At 28.7% G+C, this 22,851-nt stretch overlaps 1 protein-coding gene across 1 annotated transcript in view; it reads right to left on the bottom strand.

The window, feature by feature from the left end:
- Nucleotides 1-22,851, bottom strand: part of LOC129971798 (paired mesoderm homeobox protein 2B-like) — a 106,101-nt gene that overhangs the window by 31,456 nt on the left and 51,794 nt on the right. The window contains exon 4 of the mRNA XM_056085774.1: nucleotides 19,662-19,763. Within this exon, the coding sequence (XP_055941749.1) occupies nucleotides 19,662-19,763 (102 nt within the window). The remainder of the gene's footprint in view (nucleotides 1-19,661; nucleotides 19,764-22,851) is intronic.

Below are 22,851 nucleotides of genomic sequence, written 5' to 3'. Positions count from 1 at the left end.
GCTGTCTTGATTACTGATAGTCGATCTTTAATTACGGAGTGATTTTTAAGCCTCAATACTAATCTAATAGTTCTGTCTCTGAGAGCCTGTCCTTATTTATTTAAAAAATCTCAATAACATTATTGTATCGAATATTATTGAAAAGGTTAGTTATAATTTGTAATTAAAAAATTAAATGAATTGAATTGTTTTTTTATACTCTATCTTAATTATTGCTTTTTTGTAAAAAATTGGATTTAAGAACTGATTTTGCTTCATTGTTTAATTATAATAATTTTTTTGATAGAAATTACTTGCATTTAAAACATTTGTTTCATTTTTGCTATATCCGAAATAGAAAAATTTGTTTAAAAATAATATGAATTTAAAACCTCTATTTCATATCTCTATAATCGAAAGGGTATAATTTGTTTTTTAAAAATTTTCCAAGAATGTAAACACTGAATTTATTTAACTGAATATGCAATAAAATAATTTGTTTAGGAAATTTAGTTGGATATAACATATTGATTTTTTTCACTGTATCTGAAAAAAAATTTCTTTATTCTGAATGAAAAATTAATTTGAATGTATATTTTGATATTATTGCCGCCTAAATTTCAATTCATTCTTTCTATTTTCAATTTCAAATTTTTGATAGTCTAAATATAAAAATGATTCATTTTTGAATCAGAATAAGTTTCAAAACAACTTTTATCCCATTCTGCTTTTTTTAACTTTGTTTATAAACGAAAAAATCGTCTTATTTTGAACAACATCTGATGTATTCGTTAAAAAATTATCTATCAAGGGAGTGGAAATATTTAAACATTTAAATCTTATTAAATTAAAGTCAATCACGAAATTAGTTTCATTTGATTTCTTATAATTTCTGTCAATCTTCTATTGATTTCCAGTTTTAGCCTTCAATCGTACAGTGCAATAACAGGAAATGAAGAAAAGAGATATATTCGTAACTATAAAAAAAGAAATTAATACTTCATTCCAAATGTGCACACACTCCCAAACGAAAATAAAAATACTATTAATTTAAAGTGGTAAGTATTATTATTATCTGTTTCTTTAAAAAAAATTACAAGATTTTCTATACCTTGTCATAGCTTTTATGTCTTTAAAAATCAAATGTATCATTTAATATTTAAACATCAAAAGTGAGATAAAGTAAACTTAAAAATAATTTTTAAAATAAAAATGTTTTTGGTGAAAAACTTAGAAAATACGTTTATCTCATTAAAATAACCAAACTATGTTGACGTTATAATCAATACATGATTTATTACGAATTATTGCCATTTGTCTCATTATAAATTACCATTAAATCTTCTCCAGATCTTCTTTTATCATCAATAAATCGAATGATAGGTCAAAAAATTTGTTATAAAATATCGTTTGTGAACAATGCATTATAAAATGTGTTACCAAAATTCTATCATAAATAACTTGCATTTTTTAATATTGCGTGAGCTATTCGTTCTTTAAAAAAATACTTACATTTCATATGCTACTTTAAAATTCTCAAAGAATATTTTTGTATTTAAAAATATTTAAAATTACCTTTCTGAATTTTAAATTGTTGCTTAAATTCTCTTTTTTTTCTGTCAAAAATTAAATTCAATCTTAAAAGATGTATTTGCTGTTATAATTGTATAAAAAATTATTGAGAATTATATTTGGCTTTTCTGAACAGTATCGCTAATAATATCTAGTATTTATCTTTAACCCTTATCAATTTAGTATATATTTTTATTTCTTATATTGCTATTTTTAATTTATTACATATCATTACATGATTTGTCTACCCATTATTTTTTTTATTCTTGTTCTTAAAGTATCTTCTTTTCTTTTAATTAAATACAACTTATAAATTTTTATGTGTTTTATCATTACAGACAAAAAAAATTAATTTTTTCAAATGGAAACTGAAATATATTATGTAAAGAACTCATTTAACTCATTAAGAAAAACGTTGCGTTTAACTATGAAAACAAAATTTTAACTTTCGGACTTTTGTAAATTAGCATGTACAACAAGAAAAAATTTCTATTCCTCAGCTATTCAATATATTATATATAAACATCATAAAATACAATTTGAATTTTAACATTTTATGTGAAAATAAAATTATATAGAAAAAAAAATCGTGAATTATTTATAAGGCAATTCAAATTATCGGAAGTATTTATAGAACACATACACATCAACGAATTTCAGATAATATTGATATTAGACGTATATTAATATTCTATACACTCTTTTTAATGGCCCAAAAGTTCTTTATAGATGAAAGAAGGATATGCCGTAACGTTTTCAAGAATCGAACATTTTTGAGACATTTTTATTAAAAACAAATTAAAAGAATAATCCAGTGTTCTTGATAAATTAAAAAAACTTTGATATAAAATAATTACGCCACATATTTCAATTAAAAAATTTAAATTCAAAAAATATTAAAAATAATTTATTGATTAATTCAATAATACAATATATAGAGTGAGTGAAATTTCGATAGTATCTATACATATAAAAAGCTTTGAAACGAATTTCACTACATTTTAATTTAAAAATAATTCAGAAATGATAAAAAAGTATTATTTAATAGGATAGAAGCAAATAGACTAACAGAGTCTCAAAATCGTTATCTGCCATCCTTAAGTATCACACTTCTTTTGTGTTTTTTTGTAGTCCAGTAACATTTATTCTACAATGTAATTTATCTGCCGAATACAAATACCACAAATAACAATTTATTATTAACAGCAAATCATCAGACAAACATCAACTATATCTTAAATGTATCATGAGGCGAATAAATGAGTGAAATATCAATGCATAGGCCTCAAAATAACATTTCCTGTTTGGAAACCTTTGTAGAAAACCAATGAACGAAAAGAAACCAAATTTCATAACTATGAATAGCAAGAGAGACTGAATACCTCAATGAAATAAAAGAACAGTGCTAAAAAATCGCCAACTCAATATCTTGAATACAGTGAGGATCGAACAATGAAAATGTTGTACGTGTGCTAGATGTTGCCTAAAATCGACTGATAAAAGACTATTTAGTATTAATTTCACACTGCATATCAGCAGATGTAGTTTAATTTATCTCTCTATGAGCAATTTCGATCTCTCAAATATTAATGAAATTTTACATAATCTCTCTCTTTGTGTGTGTGTGTGTGCGCGCGTGCGTGCGTGCGTGCTTTCATTGTTATTATTTTTTCGTTTTCGGTTCCTACAGCACCAAAACATTTCTTCTGTCGACTTCTCACCATAACTTCCACAGTTTATGATTTTTTTTTTCATTTCGTTTTTTAGTTTTAGGTACAGATGCCTTCATACAGGGAAAATTGTTTCTTGGTCACTCTATACATATTCGAGGACTCAAGCAGAGGGTCATTTACAAAATAATTAGAATTCTACGTTTCTTTAAAAAAAGTTTTAATTATAAAAACGGAGAATTGTGTGTGTTTTTTTTATTTTATAAGTTGTAAATGATCGAACTATCTGAAATGCTTTGCTTCTTCTAAATACTCGTTTTTGCATTGTGCATAAAATAAGTAGAAAAACAGAAGTATCAAAGATAAGTATGATTCACTACGAGATTTATTTGATGGCCTTCTTGTATTCATTCTCTTTCTGTCTTCTTACTACTTCTCTTACTGTATTACACTTTAAAATGTGTTAGTTCGATGTAATAGAGTAAACGTAATAAGGTTTCTGAAAACTTTCGCGAGAAAAATTAAAAAAAAGCAAACTGCTTACTAGAACGTACAAAGTGTAATATATCCCATTGACTAAACAAGTCTTGTATGATAAGGAAAGATATACAAACGATTCCAACCAGTTATCTATGGATATTAATTACCAATAATTACTAATCATACGCAATAAATCGGCACGAAAGTAATAGTAATAAAAATTGTAGATGCCTCAAAGAATTTTATTGTTGTATACAAATGAAAGTAAATAACGATTCTATGGCTAAAAGAATATTTAACATATTTTCTTTAATTTAATCTTCCTTAAATGTGAATAATTTGTGTTTCGTGTTCTTATGTATAATGCCAGTAAAATTGGGTTTTCTAAGTTTTTAACGTTTTAATATACAGGGTGTTTTTTTTTAATGATGGTACTGAGAGACCTTTGTAGTTTGAACTATCAGCCGCAAAGTCACCAAATTTTGTGCGGGGACTATTGACGACATGGGAAAAAGGAATCCGCGAAAAATAATTTTAGATCAAAAAGATGCCTATAGGGGGAATGTGGCGCTTTTGATCTAAATTTTAAGTGTACCTGAACGATAAAATTTTAAATTGCTACAGTAAACAGATAAATGAATAACAATAAATTAATTTTTCCATAAATGTACTTTATTCGAAGAAATAACTTCTGTAAATGGTTACAATTTAAAAAAAAAGATTTTATTCGATTTTTTTTATTCTTTGTTCTTTTGTTTTTATTCAGTAGAATAGCTTTCCCTTTCTTGGACTAACGCATTGCATTCTGTACACCGTACTCTCTACAGATGAATGCAATATTTCAGTAGGTATGTTCATAACAGTCCGTGTTATGTTTCCCTTTAAAATTGACTAGTTCTAGACTCCACCAAGATAAACCTACGATATTAAATAAGCCTACAGAAAAAGGTCACATGGGGTTAGATCCGGGGATCGAGATGGCCATGCCATACAAACACAGCGACTAATGACTCTTTCTTCTGTAAAGTAAGGGCGCAACAGTTGCTGTACGGATGTACCTATATGTAGTGGTTAGGGATTGCAATACCGGACCAAAATTTCAATGCCGGTATTCGATATTTTTTAAATCTTAATACCGGGATACCGGTTTTAATACCGGTATTAGAAATTTTAGAAAACACAGGCGTTTCTTTTTTTTATTATTTGCCAGTTTTGTTAGAGTATAAATATCACAAAAAATAATCTGTAATAAATTATAACAGTATATAATCACAAAAAAGTAAAGAAACACCTTATTTATTTAAATCACAAAAAAAGTGTAAATATCACTATTCAGTCTGTGGTACTATTCAAAATTTTTGAAATGTGATCTAAAAAAACAATGCATCAATTGTACTGTCTTTAAGCATGAAAAGTAATTTTGTGTAAAAATTACCAGCTGTCGAAAACGCTCTTTCGGCATCTAAGCTAATTGGTGGAACTGTTAGCAATGCGCGATATACTTTTTTCAAGTATTTACTTCTAAATCGCTCATCTTCAAATAAATCGATTTCCCGTCGGATGGTTTTGGATATAGCTGATTTCTGTATTGTATTTTGGTTCGTTGAAATTTTTTCATTTATCGATAATTCTAATTTTTGTTCAAGAGACAATTCCTTTTCATTATCGACAGTAGTGACATCATAATCTTCGATAATTGAACTGAATTCTGAATGTGGATAGGTTTGTGGGAAAAAAATTTTAAGAAACTTTACTCTAACTTAATCAGATTTGAATTGGTTATTTTCTTTTCTTCTTTTCATTTTCATTTTTAAAATCATTAGAATTCAGTAAATACCATGAGACATTTTCTATTTCAATATGCCTTTCTTCTGTGCGATTTTTCAATGTAATATATAATTCTTCAGATATTGATGTATGCTGTTTGCTGTTCTTTCAGTGACTGCAACATGAAATTGTTGCATTAGCTGTTAATAAATAAGAACCTCTCCGACATAATGCCTCATTTGTCAGTTTTATTGGAAGTAGAGCTGATACAGTTCTGGATATTAAGTCGAATTCATTATCTGAAAAATTAATTTACAGGTCAAAGTCGATTATTGCTTTTTGGATTGGATTTCTCAGTTTCAAAAATCGTTCCATCATTAGGAGTAAACTGTTCCAACGTGTTTTAGAATCTAATATTAACATATATTCTGTTTTATTTTTAGTTAGTATATATTTTAGTAATATATCCTTTTTATAGGGGAGTGTTTAAATATTTTAATAATTTTTCGAACTTTATAAATTATAGGAAACAATTCTTGATATGTTAATATTTCACTCTTATTAGCAATATCTTCTTCAACAATTACATTGTCATTATCTTCTTTGTCAATATCACTCTTACTCTTTTCAAAGTTGGAATCCGAAGTTTCTATATCCACAATATTTGAATTCTTCTGTTCTTTATATTTTTGGTATAATATATCTATTACTCCTAATTGAATTCTATGTGCATAGCACAATTGCTGATTTGCACCAATCAACTTTCCAATTTTTTTCATAATTGTTGCTCCATTATTCGTTATGGATACAATATTTTCTTTCAGGGATAATCCATGTTTCGCTAATTTAGATTTAAGCAATTAATTAAGCCATTAATTAGCTAATTAATTTCGCCCGTTAGGGAGATATAAAAACAAAAACGTATACTATATTGCTATGTTCGCGATACCTGAACATATAATGGAGATAATTTTAAAAATTTCTAGTTAATACCGAAAAACCGGTATTTAAACATGTGAATACTGGTATTACAAAATTGTACAAATGGCTCAAAATACCGGTATTCGGTATCCCGGTATACCGGTATTGCAATCCCTAGTAGTGGTGCTCCATCCTGCATAAAGACAATTTTATCTAAGCATTGCCTTTGCTGAAGTTGTGGGGTAACAAAACTCCTCAGCATATCAAGACATCTTTGAGCGTTTATGGAACAGGTCTGCAGTTCTGCGTGGGTAACAGTCTTACAAAAGTATGGTCCGATGATAAAATATGTTCTAAAACCACACCAAACAGTTACTTTTTGAGAATGGAGTGGGATTTCTTGAAATGCATGGGATTATTCAGATGCCCAAATTCTAGAATTCTGAATGTTAATAGTCCCATTCAAATAAAAATGGGCCTCATCACTCCAGAGAATTGTCCAAGGCCAAGAAGAATTTTTCTTAAAACTTTCCATACTGTTGAAGCACTAAATCCAGTTGTCAGGCAACTCTACATGTGCTGCTATTACCAGCAGTACTCGTCTGATTTCTTTCAACGATTGCAGTCGCAACAACTGTGATCGCATCCTCCGATACCGATTTACCTCCTCTACCAGGCCGAGTTGCGAGATAACCTGTTTTTTTTTTTCTACAAATTTTTTAATCATTGCTTTCACTGCATTAATTGACAGAGGTCCTTTACATAAATTGTTTAGACTTCTAAATTCGCGAAGAGCGGCCGCTGCATTGGATTGATTATGATAAAAGAGCTTCACAAGTAATGCACACTGTGCTAAAGTGAGACGCATTTTACAAATCAACTGACACTTGAAATGATTTTCAATGCCCCGCTTCTTTTTTATAACACAAAATACTGGCGCTGGTGTCGTCTATGTAATCGGTATTTTGCATTTTGCAATTTTTCCCAGTGTTTTATGCAAAATTTTAGCTGTCTGAAAGTGTAAAGTGTCACATTTTCTCCTATCGGCAACTTTTGGAACAAAATTTTTTTTTGCGGGTTCCTTTTTCCCATGCCATTAATAGTCCCTGTTCAAAATTTGGTGGCTTTGCGGCTGATAGTTCAAGCAACAGAGGTCTCTAAATACCCTCAATTTAAAAAACAACAACCATGTACATTGTTCTGTATAAAGATACTTTGATTCACTTTAACTTATAATTTTATTTAATTCATAACTTTTTGCCGTTTTTTTTAAACACAGAGTTGTACTCAAATGGAACATTAGAAATTTAAACGGAATCTTCGGAATTATGGTTTGTTTGAATGAAATTTTCAAATTAGAAATTTTCTACAAATAGAGGGTTTTAAAATCTAAATAATCTCCAAATTATACATAATATATTCGAACATTAAACAGTATTAGAATATATTAGTATATTCGAACATTAAACAATGAATTAACATATTGGATGAGGATTTTTGGATCATATTGAATTGTTCGACTTTTTATCTTTTTGCCTATAGTGGGCCCGATCCTTTGGAATGAATAGTTCCGGCACCCCTTCAAGCCTTTGGTTCTCCCTCAGAAATTCCATCGAGAGAGGAAAGGAAAGAGATTAGCGATCCGAGTTGCTTAATTTTGACAAAAACCTCGTTTCGGGCCCCGTCCCGAGGGAGCCATTCGCCCGAGGTCCATGATGAAGGGCCCGGGCCCCTCCGCTTGACACTAACGATGCTCCAGGCAGATTAAGGGCCGGCTCCCAGGAGGAACCGCCCTTTCCTCATTAGTCTGCGCGTTCATTTCCACCGCAGAAATCAATGCTCTCGTAAAATTTCCGTAATTGGGGTGAGAACTCGAGAAATGATGGGTTACCTCAATAAAAGATTCCACGACATCACAACGAAAGGATGCACACATCTGATCCGAACAAGAAAGATGCTACGTGTACAAGTAAAGCTCCACTGCTTCATTCTATTAGAAGCCATTTTCATAAATTTCAATAATTTTTGGTATACAAAGTACACAGAACAATTATTGAAATCGTTAAAAAATTTTACCTGAAGATTTTTATGAATCTACATGTTTCAGACATATCAGTTCTGAAACACCTTTTTGACTGATTATGTAATGAAATACTATTATTTGATTTTATTTAATCTCGATAAGGTTTAATTCTTGTTGATTCCAGGTAAATGCCCTCATTAGCAGTGCTTTTATTTTCTGTAAAAGGGACCAAAAGTCCTTCAGAATTAATGTGACTTTAGAAAATGAAATTCACAGACTGTTTCATGAAACACTGCGAATATTTTTATGTGCGTAATTCCCCAATAATTCAAATTGTCGATATAGGAATTCTTTTTAAATATTTCTGTTAAGTATTAGTAGTTCAAGTAATATGAATAAGATAATTTAGGCTTTTCAAATATTAAACAGTGAGAATACAGAAGTATGGTATATTATTTCCAGAAAACAATATAACCATTGGGAGAAAAATTGTATGGGAAAAGTTTAAATAAATCTATTTTAATTGATAAAAAAAAGATTTAAAAATATAAGAGGTAAATTAAAAGACAGTCTAAGAAAATAATCCTGTGCACAAATTAGAGGATTATTATGAATAATATTTATTTGTAGAATAAAGCATAATATTTTTATTATGAACTTCTATTGCGTACAGATACATATTTAAATTAATTTCAAGTGATACTGACTCTTTATTCTGTATCATCAAAAAATATTTTAACTGAATTTCAGGAATCGTTTGATGATTAAAAAAAAAATTAGTCCTTTTTTCTCCTTTTTTTAGTTGTAAAGTTCTACTATGTTTATCTTCTTTAATCAGTATTAGTTTCAACATATTCAAAAAATCTTAATTAAAAATTATGTAAGCATGTGTGACGTTCTTCGATAACCGGCCAAAGATATTTTTTTTTGTTTACACATAACTAATTGCATGTATCTAGTGTTCTTATACTGATTAGCAGATTATTGAATAGAATAAATTGGACTATGTGTTTTGTACTATCAACAACGATGCATTAATACAACAAGAACTTCGCGTGTCATATTTCTTTCGTATTAATGTGAAATTCGAATTTTTTTCGGTCAGTTTTGAATAATTACCTTCCAAAAAAGATAGCATTTCTCATTATAGAATTGAAAGATAAGCATAGAATAAAGTCAGTGGCATGTCAGTGTTTCTGTTTTATTTCGAATTTAAACAAGAATTAAAACATGAGTGCTTTTTTAATTTTAAAGCATTTTTCGACTACATGAGTGAAATTACACAGGCATTCCTTTAATCAATTTGCACTTTATGCCAGCGGACAGACCTTTATAACTTATGGATTTAGCGTGAACCAGGTTCTCGTATACCGTACAAGATTTATGACAATGGATTTTGAATCCGTGATAATCGCTTTCAGAAACTGAGACCCAAATATTAAGATAGCATGGCTCATGCTATAAAAGTATCCCAAATATTCAAAGAAATGGTTCATTCTTCAAGGAAAATTAAAATTTTACTACATCAAGTAATTTCTTAATTTTTCACACCCAAATGCAATGAAGCGATAGTACATTTCTAAACCTTAGAGGTAAAGAAAGTTAGGGATTGTTGCTTAATTTGCACGTGATTAAATAATTTTCTTTATAGCGTCATCTTTTAAACATTTGCCTCCGCCTTGCGTGTAAAATATTACAAACTATAGTACGTTATGTTTTAATTTACCACTATTATCATTTTTCTGACTTCGAAATCTTTCACTGCGCATCTACTGAGACATGAAATCTATACTATGTATCATCTTCGAATGCAGTTCTTATCTGTATTCGAAGGTGATAAATAATCTAGTAGATAAAATTATCTTAATCTTGTCGAATAAATCACAAAAATATCTCTGTTTTAGGAATAAATTCTACTAAACATTTCATCTTCATTTGCTTTTTATATTTGAATTACTTCTAATAATATTTTTACTCTTGTGAGTGAATTCTTGGTAGTCTAAATGCATTCTCAAATTTTGTAATCAACTACGAATCTTGCAGCTTTTGACATTAATGAAAGTTACATTAAATGAAATCAAATTTGTATTCAGAAGGAGCAATTCGAGATATAAATCCATATCTTGTATTGAAATTCTCTTAAATTAACATATGGAACTCAGATTAACATGTGAAGCTCAGTTGTATTAGTGAATAGGTATTCATGAATTGAAACTTTCAAAGCAATATTGTTATATCAAAGAAAAACAATAAATAAAAGTTTAAGCTATAGAAAATTTTGAAGAGCTAAAAATAGAACTAAAACAAATGGAATGGAATCAATCAATCAATAAAAAATTTAATAGAATAAAATTCAGGAAATGAAAATTTTAGCAATTTAGATGTGTGGAATATTTCTAAAATATTTTAAGCTGAGTGAAAAAATAATTTATAAATTAATAATTGAAAACATTTAACAGCAGTAGAAAGATTTTGAGATGATAAATCTAATTTTAGACTAAAAATTGTACAGTAATTTTACAACTGATTTGAACAAAAATTAATAAAAAGTTGTATGATAATTTTCAGAACTATTTAACATAACTAAAGACCCCTGTAAAACGTCCTATTTAAACTAATTATATGTAATATTTAATAAAAATTATAACAAAAAATAATTTATTAAAATATTTTTTGTTTAGCATCAATGAATTAATCATTCTTTATCTGGTTTGAAATTATCTTAATTTCCAACTTTCTTGATTGACCTTTAAATTCTTATTTAAATGTAGAAAATTCTATTAAAGTCATAATAAAGAAAACAGAGTAATAATTTGCAAAAAAATCTTCTTCCATATTTCCCTAAAATCTTCATTAAGAAAGCCACTTTCTTCCCTAAAAGATGTAACGATCTTTTACAGCAGCCAGTTTATTAACCCTAAAACGTGCACATTTTCATTTCAAATTCGGATCGTAATAAAGGCTTTTCGCTGAATAAAAAATGAAGAATTCTTCCCCAAAACCGAACCGCTTCGAGGGGCTTTTAATGCATCCTAAAAAGCTCCTGTTTCGGTGTTTTTCTCCGTCTTTTGCATAACTCGCGGATAATTTCTAAGTGCTCCACCGAAATCAAGTCAACAAGTGTTACAACCGAAATTCAACCTCAGGCCTTCGTACAAATGTTTCAACGCTCTTTTAAGGTATTCTGTGGTGTTCCATCGAGTAACGAAGGGGTATGATAATCACTTTGCGGTGGGTTGCTCTCATTCCAAAATCAACTCATGCCAGCCTCAGATCGTAAAAGGCTCCCGCCCGGCAATAAGCTACTTCGTTTTTGCTTTTCATTTCTGATGCTCACAGAGGTCTTATTTATCATTCCAAAACAGAATGAGATTCCTCGCAACAGCTCGAGAAGGTGGCACAGAATGAGGCGGGGTTGCCACATCGCACTGGCAAAATAATGCCAACCTCCGATCGAAAAATGCCAAGTGCTGACTCTGTATTCTGTGTTATTAGAATGCTGACTAATTTTTTTTTTTGATTACTTCCGTATTATCGGTTTATCCTTATTTTTGGGCTCCCTTGTAAACTTCATATAATCAGATTTAAGTAAACCATTCCAACGTGTTAATTAATCCTTTGAATACTAACGGGACACATACATCCCACTAAATATTTAAAATTAGTTTAAATAATTCTGAGTAAAAGTAGGTATTTTTTTGACGGGCTGAGGGTGTATTTGATCGTTATGTCGTGGTCACACAGCCTTAAAAACATTTGAAAAAATTCGAACAGATTTGTCTAATACAGGAACTATTATCTTCATTTTCTATACGATTGCAGAGGAAACGATTGTAAAAATTTCGTAGTCAAAGAGTTAACAATTCTGCAGCTTTTATAACTTAGGGAAATTAAGGTCTAATAAACTTCGTCCCTGTTAACAGTCAAAATTTTTTCAATTATCTAAAAAAAATGTACCAAAAAAAAGACGATATTTAGCTTTAAAATCTGGTTAATGGGTTGTATATTTCGGTTCAAAATTATTTAAGAATGTACGAAAACTTATTTATTTCTTATCCAAAACAGACGATAAGCAATGAATTGTGGGAAGTTTCGACACGGAAGTAAAATTTATCTATCTTATAAATAGGATGATGGGCGTTTAGAAATCATTAGGTGCTTGCATGTATTTTAATCAGTGACATCTATTGGTAAACATGCGAAGTATCTATATAAACGACAAGGAATTTGTGTTTTACTAATTTACTGTTACTTTAATGTTATCATTTTGAAAGTTTTCCATTTAGTATTATTGAGTTATTCAGTGTATGAAGACCCCAATCATGGAACGCTCCAAATAGCATCTTCGACATTCATTACTATTTTTTTTCTTGATTTGAAGAAATCTGCAGCGGAAGTCCATCAGACACGTGGTGATGCTGCTCCGTCATATCCCAATTGTCTGTTTTGGTTACAAAGGTTTAAGAGTGGTGATTTCGGTGTCAATGACAAAGAACACAATAATGATGCAAAAAAAATTCGAAGACAATCAATTGCAAGATTTATTAGACGAAAATAGAAAAAAAAAATTGTAGAAAATTATGGAAAATATTTTGATATATGTTGTACCAATTTTTCTCAATAAATGTTTTTAAAGTGAAAAAATGATCAAAATACATGCAACAAGTAATAACACCAGCGCTTTAATTCATCGCATCCAGTCTTCATAATCCTCTATTTTAACTACCTTAAACTGACTTTATTATTAGGGTGTCCCATAAGTTTCTTTCCAATTTCTAATATGAAATGAATACACGATATTTACTTTATAAGATGTTATTTATTTTGTTATATAAAACCCCTTTCGCTCTATTATCTTCTTTCATCTCTCAGGAAGCCCCATTATGCCTTCTTTCCAAAATTGCTGTGTTTTGGACAAGAAATAATCCTCGAGGGGCGCATTTATTTCGCTGATGGATTTAAAGTGCTTATCGCGAAGAGAATTTTTGAAGGATAGAAACAAGTAATAATCAGATGGATCGAGATCTGGAGAGTATGTAGGATGCTGTAAAGCATCTCGATCAAACTGTAAGAGCTTCTCTTTTACGATTAATGCAATATATAGTCTCGCGTTGCCATGATGAAAAATAACGTCGACGAGACGTTATTTTTCATCATGGCATAATTCTGATCGTTTTTGTGCTATGGCAGCTTTCAGTTGATCCAGTTGATGAAAGTATTCTGTAGAATTTATTGTTTCACCTTGAAGAAAATTACGCCTTTCCGATCCCACCAAATGTACAAAAGAACTTTATTGAGGTGTAGTCCCGGTTTTGTGACAGTTGAAGGCCTATTGTCCTTACACCAAGTGACATAGACGGCTAATAGATAAGTCTACATGTTTGCGCAAGCAGAGCCATATAAGGCCATTCATAGAGCGATGATAAAGAAACTTTTGGGACATCCTAATAATTAGAAAATGCTGAGTTTCAGTTTTTCAAACGAATTTTAATTGAATACAAAATTACCAAAAAAATTCAATATTTAGCTTCAAAACATTCAATGAAAATTAATCAACACATAAATTAAAGCAGTTATAAATTATTGTATTCACAACGAACTAATTAAGCTATCAAACTGAATAAAACTTTTTAAAGTAGTCAATATTTAAAAAAAGCACAATACTGTATCACTTGAAAGAAGTCATTTACGGGAAACGGCAATTTAGCTTATAAATTCTTTATGAAAATTTTTAAGGACTTCGCCTCCAGAAATGGCCAATTGCATCGAATTCGGGCTCACAAGTGCCATTCTGGCAGCCCTGGAATGAAGAAAAGGAATAAAAAATGGCACCATCCCTATTCGAAAGAAGCCAATCGAATTAGTGGCTTACGGAAGCAAAGGTATATTTGGAGGAGGATGCTGCTCACAATGCTCGCGTTAGATGAAAGGCAGCATTAGGGTTTTGTTTGAAAAAATCATGCTCAAAAACACCGCAAAAATGAATAATGCACCGAAAGAAAGGAATAAAAAACACAAAAAAAGAAGACATAGGTAAATAAATAACGAGAAGTAGTAGGGTTTCAAAATTCGTCCAGAGACGTTCTATTTGCATTTCGTTGCATAGAAAAGATATGCTGTTCTTAAAAACCAGCGACGACACTGTCATGTTTTATTAAAATTACAAATTAGTATTACTAAAAATCTCTCTCTCTCTCTCAAAAGATAAGAGCAAAATAAAGACTAAAAAAAAAAGAGCACTAAAAATTATAAGAATACAAAAAAATAATAATAAAGGACGATGATGATGATGATGAAAAAAATGGCGTAGGAATGTATAATTGATTTCCTAAGCCGCGAAAGTCAGTAATATTTTTATAAGATTTTCTCTGTCAAGAAAAGGCGAAAAATAAAAGGGAAAATATAAAAACGAAACGAAAAGGATGGTTGTAAAAGTGTAAGTGCACGAGAACGAGCGAAAAATAAAAACACGGAAAAAGAAAAATAAAGAAAAAAAATGGCGACGTAGAAGCTGATAATAAAGAAGGAAGTGGCATTTTATAGTACAAACGCTGCGTTCATGAATAGTTCATACGGATTAGAGACTGCAACTAACGAAATTAAAACTTTTTTTATGAAGTCTACGTAATTATGCAGCATTTGCGACGCACTTACATTCTTCCTGCCAGCTAAAAAGAAAGAAAGAAAAAAGTTCTACTAGGTAAAAGATGAAAAGAAGAATTTAGGGGAAAAAAATGGCGCAACTGATGGAATGAAGAAGAACGGAGGAAGGAAAAGGTATCGTCTGCAAAAGAAGCGATAAAATGATTATACGTTCCTTCCCAGCGCCGAGTTTAATCCAAATTACTGATGAACATTGCCGAATTAGATTTTTTTTTACAAGCAGCGCCGCCTAACGACGTTATGTGCTGCATTTAATGCGCCTTAGGAGCAATGTTGCGTCTTCCTGCTCTACTATTCTCTTTGTAGTCGGTCATATTAGCTCTCCGCCAAAATTAACGTTTTCGTAAAAGCTTTAAACTGTTTAACTCGACCGAGAATGGAATTTCCGCTAAGTAGCTCTCTCGATCGAGAATTAGAATAAGCGAACGCGCCTCTTCAAAGAAAAAAAATCGTTTAATTAGGTATAAAAGAAGAGAGCGGAATTTTTTTTTCAGCATAGAAAAATTAGACGCTAGCCATGTTTTCGTCATTACTTAACAAGATCATAGCCAAAGAACATTACGAAAAGGTGCAAAACAAGTCCTAATAGTGTTTTTTGTCACATAGTGTCATTATTATAAATGTGAGAAACCCGAATAAATAATTAAATACCATTTCTTTTTGCCTCTTTTTTTTTATTATTCGAGGCGCGCTTTAGTAATCTGCGATAGAGAGCTGATTATCTGATGTGAAAAATCAATTTTTGTACGTTTTCTATACTTCATTAATTAGGCTATTTATTCATTTCATATAAAAGGACTTTTTTTTCGACGTCTGATCGGAAATTTCTTTATGCGTTTTAATACTAAAGTAATTGCTTTTTAATGCTCTGTTAATACGTGTCCGATCGCATTAATAAATCATAACAAAAAGCAGGAGGAGCGACAAAAGTTTATTGAGTTTTGGTGGAAAAAATTATGAATGTTTGAAGTTCAAACAGCATAACGGACGTTGATTCATTATTTGTTTATGGCATGCTAATAAATAACTTTTAAATGCATTTTTTCATTGCACATCAGACAAGAGAAAAATGCATTTTTTTCGCTTGTTAAGAAAGCGTTGCTTCTCTGAAGTTCAGAAATGTATTTATGCATTTCAGAATTAAAATTTGCATTTATTTTGATAAAAGCTTCTACAAAGAATTCATATTATTAATTTTTTTCGTTTTTTAAAAGGTTTTGCGTTCATATCATGGGTTTGAAAGAAGTTACGAATTGAAATGCTTTAATGTATTAAAAGATTCACTTTGCAATTTACGTTTTTGACAGGTTTTTGCTTTTCGGAGATGTCATTACGTGGAATTTTAAGCTCTTATTTCAAGCATGAAGTCACAAATTGAAGACGTATTTGAAATGACAGTTATAAAGATTTCTAGCACTTTTTCTGTAATCAAGCAACTTTTTTAACATTAAGCATCTAAATGCAGTTTGGGCTCAATTAAATGAATAAATAATTCGTAGAACAGTGAAAATTATTTCTAATGATAATTTAGATAGTAACTGACATTTATTATTTCACTTCTTTTTGTACAATCTGGTAAACAGAAATTCAAGCAGTAGTGTGTTATAAAATTTTAATTAATACTTAACTGATAAAAAAAGGAATATGTATACATATTGTTTTTAAATAATTTTTATGTTTTTAAATATTTCTATTTTGGCAAATTTTAACTTTTGAAAATGTCTTTGACTGAAAATTTAAATTATCATATAAAAACAAAATATTTTAAATTTAAAAAATATAATTGAAATGGCTGTTACTAAATATCATAACTCTGTGGGTAAGCATTATATATAAACAAAATGCTTTTTATAAAAATAGCTAGGGGAACTTTCAAATAAATTTAAAAAATAATGAATTTGTAAAAATGTTTATATAATTTCTAATAATAATCTAATTATAAAAGCACATTGATATTAAAATTCATCCAACAGTGCTTTGCAAAATTTTTAGTTCTTATAACCGTGCTCTGCAAAATTTTTTATCTTATAATTAATTTTTAGTTAGATTAGTTCTTTTGAAATTTCTTCTTTAGTTCATTTAAAAACTTATGTATAATGATTACATAACTTTTAAAAAATTATTTCGTCGACATTTTTAGATGTATATCTGAATTAACAAAATACATCAATAATGTATGAAATGCCTTTAAAAAATAGGAAATAATCACTGTCAGGGTAAAAAAATAGTCAAATTTTAATTTTTATGCATATTTCTCTATTTCTTTTTCTCTCTTTATTATGCTAAGAAATCGACGCATCTAGATAAACTAACTTTTTATTTTATCAAGTTAAATTTTTTTTTCTATACATGTTGTGTATTGCGCGCATGTGTTGTTTTTTGGATGATATCAGTGAATAAGTTCCTAATTGCTTTTCGTTATAGATAAGAAATAAAAGTGTTAAATAATTCATTTTAAAAGTGAAAATACCATAAAAGTCATAATGGAAGAATTCGCATGCATTACATGCTAAAAAATTTCACTCAGAATGGAGGTTCTGAAATTTTTCAATCAAGAGCAATTTCTGTGAAAATGATTTTAAATTTAAATAAGAAAAATAAAATAAACCGTGAGAAATAAGACGAAATTTAACTTGGGAGAGTTTTTAATGTGATGATGTGCACCAAGACACTTTTTAAAGAATATTGGCCTTCAAATATTGCTTTGAAAGAAAGATCTGTCTCAAAAATTTTGGACAACAGCAGGTTTGACGAGCATTAGTCATTCGTCTTTTACCTCAACACCTTAGAAAGTTTCAAAATGTATTCGGTGTATAACAATAAGCTAAATCGACAACTGATTCACCCTTCTGGATAGAGGAGGAGGGACCTCAAAATAATTTTGTGTCTATAACTTCGTATTGTCAAAACTAGCCGCTGATTTGGGTTCTTAAAATTGCTTCTATATATATATATAATATGAATTATTTAGTTTCTCTAAAATAATGACATCTACGTAAAGTATTTAAGATTTATATTTTTATATTTAGGTAAAATCAAAAATGGCTCATTTCGAATAAAATTTAATGTTCCTTTCTTTTAAATCACAATAATTTTCAATAAAATAAATTTCTTTTCTCTTTTCTAATCACGATTTTTACTTCTTTGCCCATACAGAAATTTCATTTGACAAAAATTAAATTAAAAAATAATGAATAATTTATATGTTTTTAATTCTGCTTGAAAAATCTTCAAATAGAAAAGTATAATTTAATTACTATGCTTTAGATAATTGTTTATATATTCATTTCGATGATAAAGATTTTAAATCAAATCTGGTATACAAACAAGATGTTCTGAGGCATTAGGTTTCCTGCAATACTTTTATAAATTGTAAGTATGAATATGTTTTTAAAAATTTTATTTAGTATATTATTTCTTAGATTGGTTTTAAGATACCTACGTCCTCCAAAAAGGGTTTAATTTTTCAAAAAAAAAAATTACTTGATTTAATTATTTTTCCAATTCGACAAAATCTCGAAAAAAAGTAGCTTTTCTTCATTCATAGATGTGAAAAAAAAAGTGGGAAACTTTGAAAGTTTGGGAAAAATGGTGTATTTTGAGCTTGCATACATATTACATCAATAAAATGTCATAAATTAGAAATTGCTATATTTGAAAAAGAATTTTAGAGATTTCCAGATATCTAACTTTTACATAAATTATATCTAGTAACATATATCGATTGATTTTAACTAAAATTAAAAAGAAGCTGACAAAAATCTCAAATCTTAATTGGCAATTCAACTAGATAAAAAAATATTTCATACTATTATTACTTTAAAATTTTGTTTCAATGTGTAATTCCAAATCTTAAAACTCTAACTAAATTAAAAATAAATCTAAAGATTCTCTATGGTATCGCCATTTTGTCACCAAGATATTCGACATACATAAAAACGAATTTCTGAAGTCGTGGTCTTTACGTTATTAATGAAAATTGAAAAACTATGTATTCAATGTAACTTAAAATATTTCAGTTATGAACCATCTAATAAATTTTATCCTTTTGCATGTACCAACGCTTTTCAAACACATAATCTAATTTAATATCTTAAACTAAAAACAGTGGCATTCGATCTTTATCAGCTTTAAAACTCAATAACTTCCGATTTGTAGAATAAAAGTAACATACATTTGATTCAAATAGTCAGTTTTTGTCCCTTTTAATGATATATAATCTATACATATATATATCTTGTATTATTAGTTAAATTTTATCATATAAATGTTTTGAAAAAATAAAATGTTAAATGCTGTTATTTGCATTTTGTAAAAGAATGACCCAATCTTAAATACCATTTAAACTGTCTTAATATTTTGAAAATTTTCCCTCTTTTAAACAAGAGTAGTTCATTTCGACATTTTCGAAGATTGAAAAGTTACTTATGATATACGAATGCTGAAAACTGAAGAGTCAGAACTCCCTTCTTCTATGTGCGAAAGGATGAATGTTATACCAAAACATCTAATCGCAGGATTCTCCTGTTTGCTGTATATATAACTGCGCTAAATAACCAGATTTTAAATATTAAGCATACACTAACCTGAACTCGAGCTTCGGTGAGATTAATTTTCATTGCTAGATCTTCTCTAGTGAAGACATCTGGGTAATGGGTTTGAGCGAATGCTTTTTCGAGCTCTTCTAGCTGCAAAGAGAATGAAATAACATTTTTATGAATTATTCTTCAATATTTATCGGAAACTTAACATAAAATAAGAGTGCCGTTTTTTTAGTCTCTCTGATACACATTCATATTAAAATACTATGAGTAATTTCCAACCAAAAATGATTGTGACTCTGTGAATTATAAACGAAGATATTGATTTGCATCAATAATAATACTTTTAAAACCTGAAAAATAATTTCCAAGAACAATTAGACAAGGCTAAAGAATAATAACAATGACTTAAAACAAGTAAGGATTTTCAGTAAATTCCAACATGTTTGATTTTTGATTGCATAATTGCTCATTTAGCACAAATTGTTTCGAATAATTTTTTTAATAAAATGCTTTATACCATATTGGTTACAATTCTAAATATGTTTTTGATATTTAAATTTAGGATTATTATTGTAATTAGAAGCCAAGAGGCAATTTAATTCGCAGTAAAACTATTAAAGATATTTTTATTCACTGCCGATGCAAGTTTTAAAAGATTACTGTAATAAGGCAATTTATTTCAGCATTGCAATGAAGTCAATAAAATGTTATTAACTCAGCGTATTGGATAATTTAAAAATAATTACAGAAATAAGTAAAAAATTTCTAGTTGATTTCAGAAGAAAACTGATTTATATAACAAATACATTATGGGATGAAATTTGCCACATTTTTTTATCATAAACTTTAAAAATTTACTATTCAGCGATAATTTTTACCTTAAAATTTATATCTATTCATTATATCTTCTTCAAACATATTTCATTGTAAATTATCTAGGCATACCTTTGTGTGAAATTAAATAAACAAGATCACAAAGGATTGGAAATATTTCATGAAGATAATTCCTGTTGGTAACTTTAATCGAAATTGAGCTTTGTAAAAGATAATGTTGATATAAAAGTTGAAATGTGTATACAAATGTATTAAATTTCCTAAAAAGTAACATTTTATTGAAAATAAATTCTCTAGTAAGCTAACCTCAAAAACATATTATCCATATGTTTGTTTTTTGAATACATCTAAAGCAAATACTAGTCAATATTATTCTTTTTATGATATTTGGAAATATTTAATCTGTATCCATTTGGCGCTTTTAAGTTTTCCAAATGAGTTCAATTCAGTGAAATCAACAAAATGAGGGGAAAAAAACCTGAAAAACAACAGATATTTTTCACTTTGAGTTTTATCTATTTCAATCTTTGAATTTCCTCTTTCGCTCGTTGAAAATAAGATATATCGTCAGCCATGGAAACAGAAAAGCATGGAAATAATATTAAATCAAAACGGTAAAAATGAACTTTGTCAGTGAAACTTGCCTGTGAAATAAAAAAAATCCTTTTAGGTTTGGAGTTCACATAAACAACTTAGAAAGATATTTGTTTGTGCAGTAATTTGATGTTTCTAATGTTTTTTTTAATAATTCGAGTTTGAATTCGAAATTTTTAGATGATAGCTTTGATGTGATTGTGCATTTTTTTTTTCTTTTCTCAATGTAATTGAAGTTTCGGATTTGAAAATATATTTGCAAATCATAATAAAAAATTTTATTATTCGAGCCTTTAAACAATATGTAAATGAATACATGTAATGTAAGGAATGTACACTTCTTGAAAATTATATATTTATGCTTAGAATAAAAGATTTTTTTAAATGCCTTTTTGAAGTTTTCGAAGAATTTTGAATTTTACAATATAAATTTGTAGTACACCATTAAAAAGACAGAAATTTTGTAATTACATTTGCTTTTATGCTTTTTTAATAAAAAAAAGTTTTTTAAAAAAAAGAAAGAAAATTTTATCAAAATACCTAAAGAACTGAAATAATTATTTCATCAGCAATAAGAAGGTTAAAGCAAAGTCATAAATGAGTGAGACATCGATAAAAAAAACTCAAAGAACATTAGAATCTTAATCATATTCGTTATATATATATATATATATATATATATATATATATATATATATATATATATATATATTATTTTTTAAGAAGCATTTAGGAGTTTTATGGCTTATGATATTTGCTGTAGCAAAATGTTTTTAAAATTTTCTTTTGCTGGATAGACATACAGATTTTTCTGATGGAAGATTTCCTTAAAATTTGATAAAAATCATACATTTTATGCATTGTTAAATAGATTTTTAGGAGGGAAATTTCCTTAAAATTTGATAAAAATCATACATTTTATGCATTACTAAATAGATTTTAGATGGGAGATTTCCTTAAAATTTTATAGAAATCATAAATTTGATGTACATACCAAATACACACTACAACTTCATGAGTTACCGTGCTTAGAGACTGTCAGATATAATTTCAAAAATACTTCATTTCATATTTGAAGTATCGGTTACAATATGGGGAATTATCCGAAACTCGATATTGACATTTATAAGGATTGCAATACCTTTTATATGAAGTATGTAAATAATCATATCTTTCAATGATTCGTCATGTGAATATTTGAATTCTATCTTAATATTGTTAGCCATTAATACAATAATGCAAAATTTTATGAAATAATGAAGTGAAATCCAAAATTTAAATCACATAGTATGTCCAACTTTTTGACAGATTTTTAATAAATTTATTGCATGTTATATTTAGATTATTATGTTGTTTTATGAAAATAAATCTGATTAATGCCCCCAAAAAAAGTTTTAATACCTTTTTATCTTTCTTACCATTGTATGGTGCGAAGTTCCTGTTGAATTTATAAAAAAGAATGGGGGGGGGGGTGCTATCGACATATTTGAAATTTTTCACAAAGGAAAAGAATGCATTCTTACGCTTGCTTTGAAACATACTCTAGATATCCTATATGTTTTCGCTGATAAAGTAAATGCTTTTCCTGAATCCCCATAGAAAATATAATTTATTTCCCGCATCAGAAAATTTGTTCCTGTTGACATTTCCATATGGGAAATTCAAATGCTTTTTTATTTTTCAAAACAAAGAGTCTCAATGCCACCTATACAAGTCCACTTTGGCAATAAAAACAGTTCTTCAACTTATTCCACAAATTCAAGTCAAGCGCGCGAAACGCGATGGTAACAACATTCTCGAAGGA

Source organism: Argiope bruennichi, chromosome 6 (genome assembly GCF_947563725.1).
Source record: "Argiope bruennichi chromosome 6, qqArgBrue1.1, whole genome shotgun sequence".
Lineage (NCBI taxonomy): Eukaryota > Metazoa > Arthropoda > Arachnida > Araneae > Araneidae > Argiope > Argiope bruennichi.
Note: the sequence above shows the minus strand (reverse complement) of the source record. Positions and strands in the feature narration are given on the sequence as shown.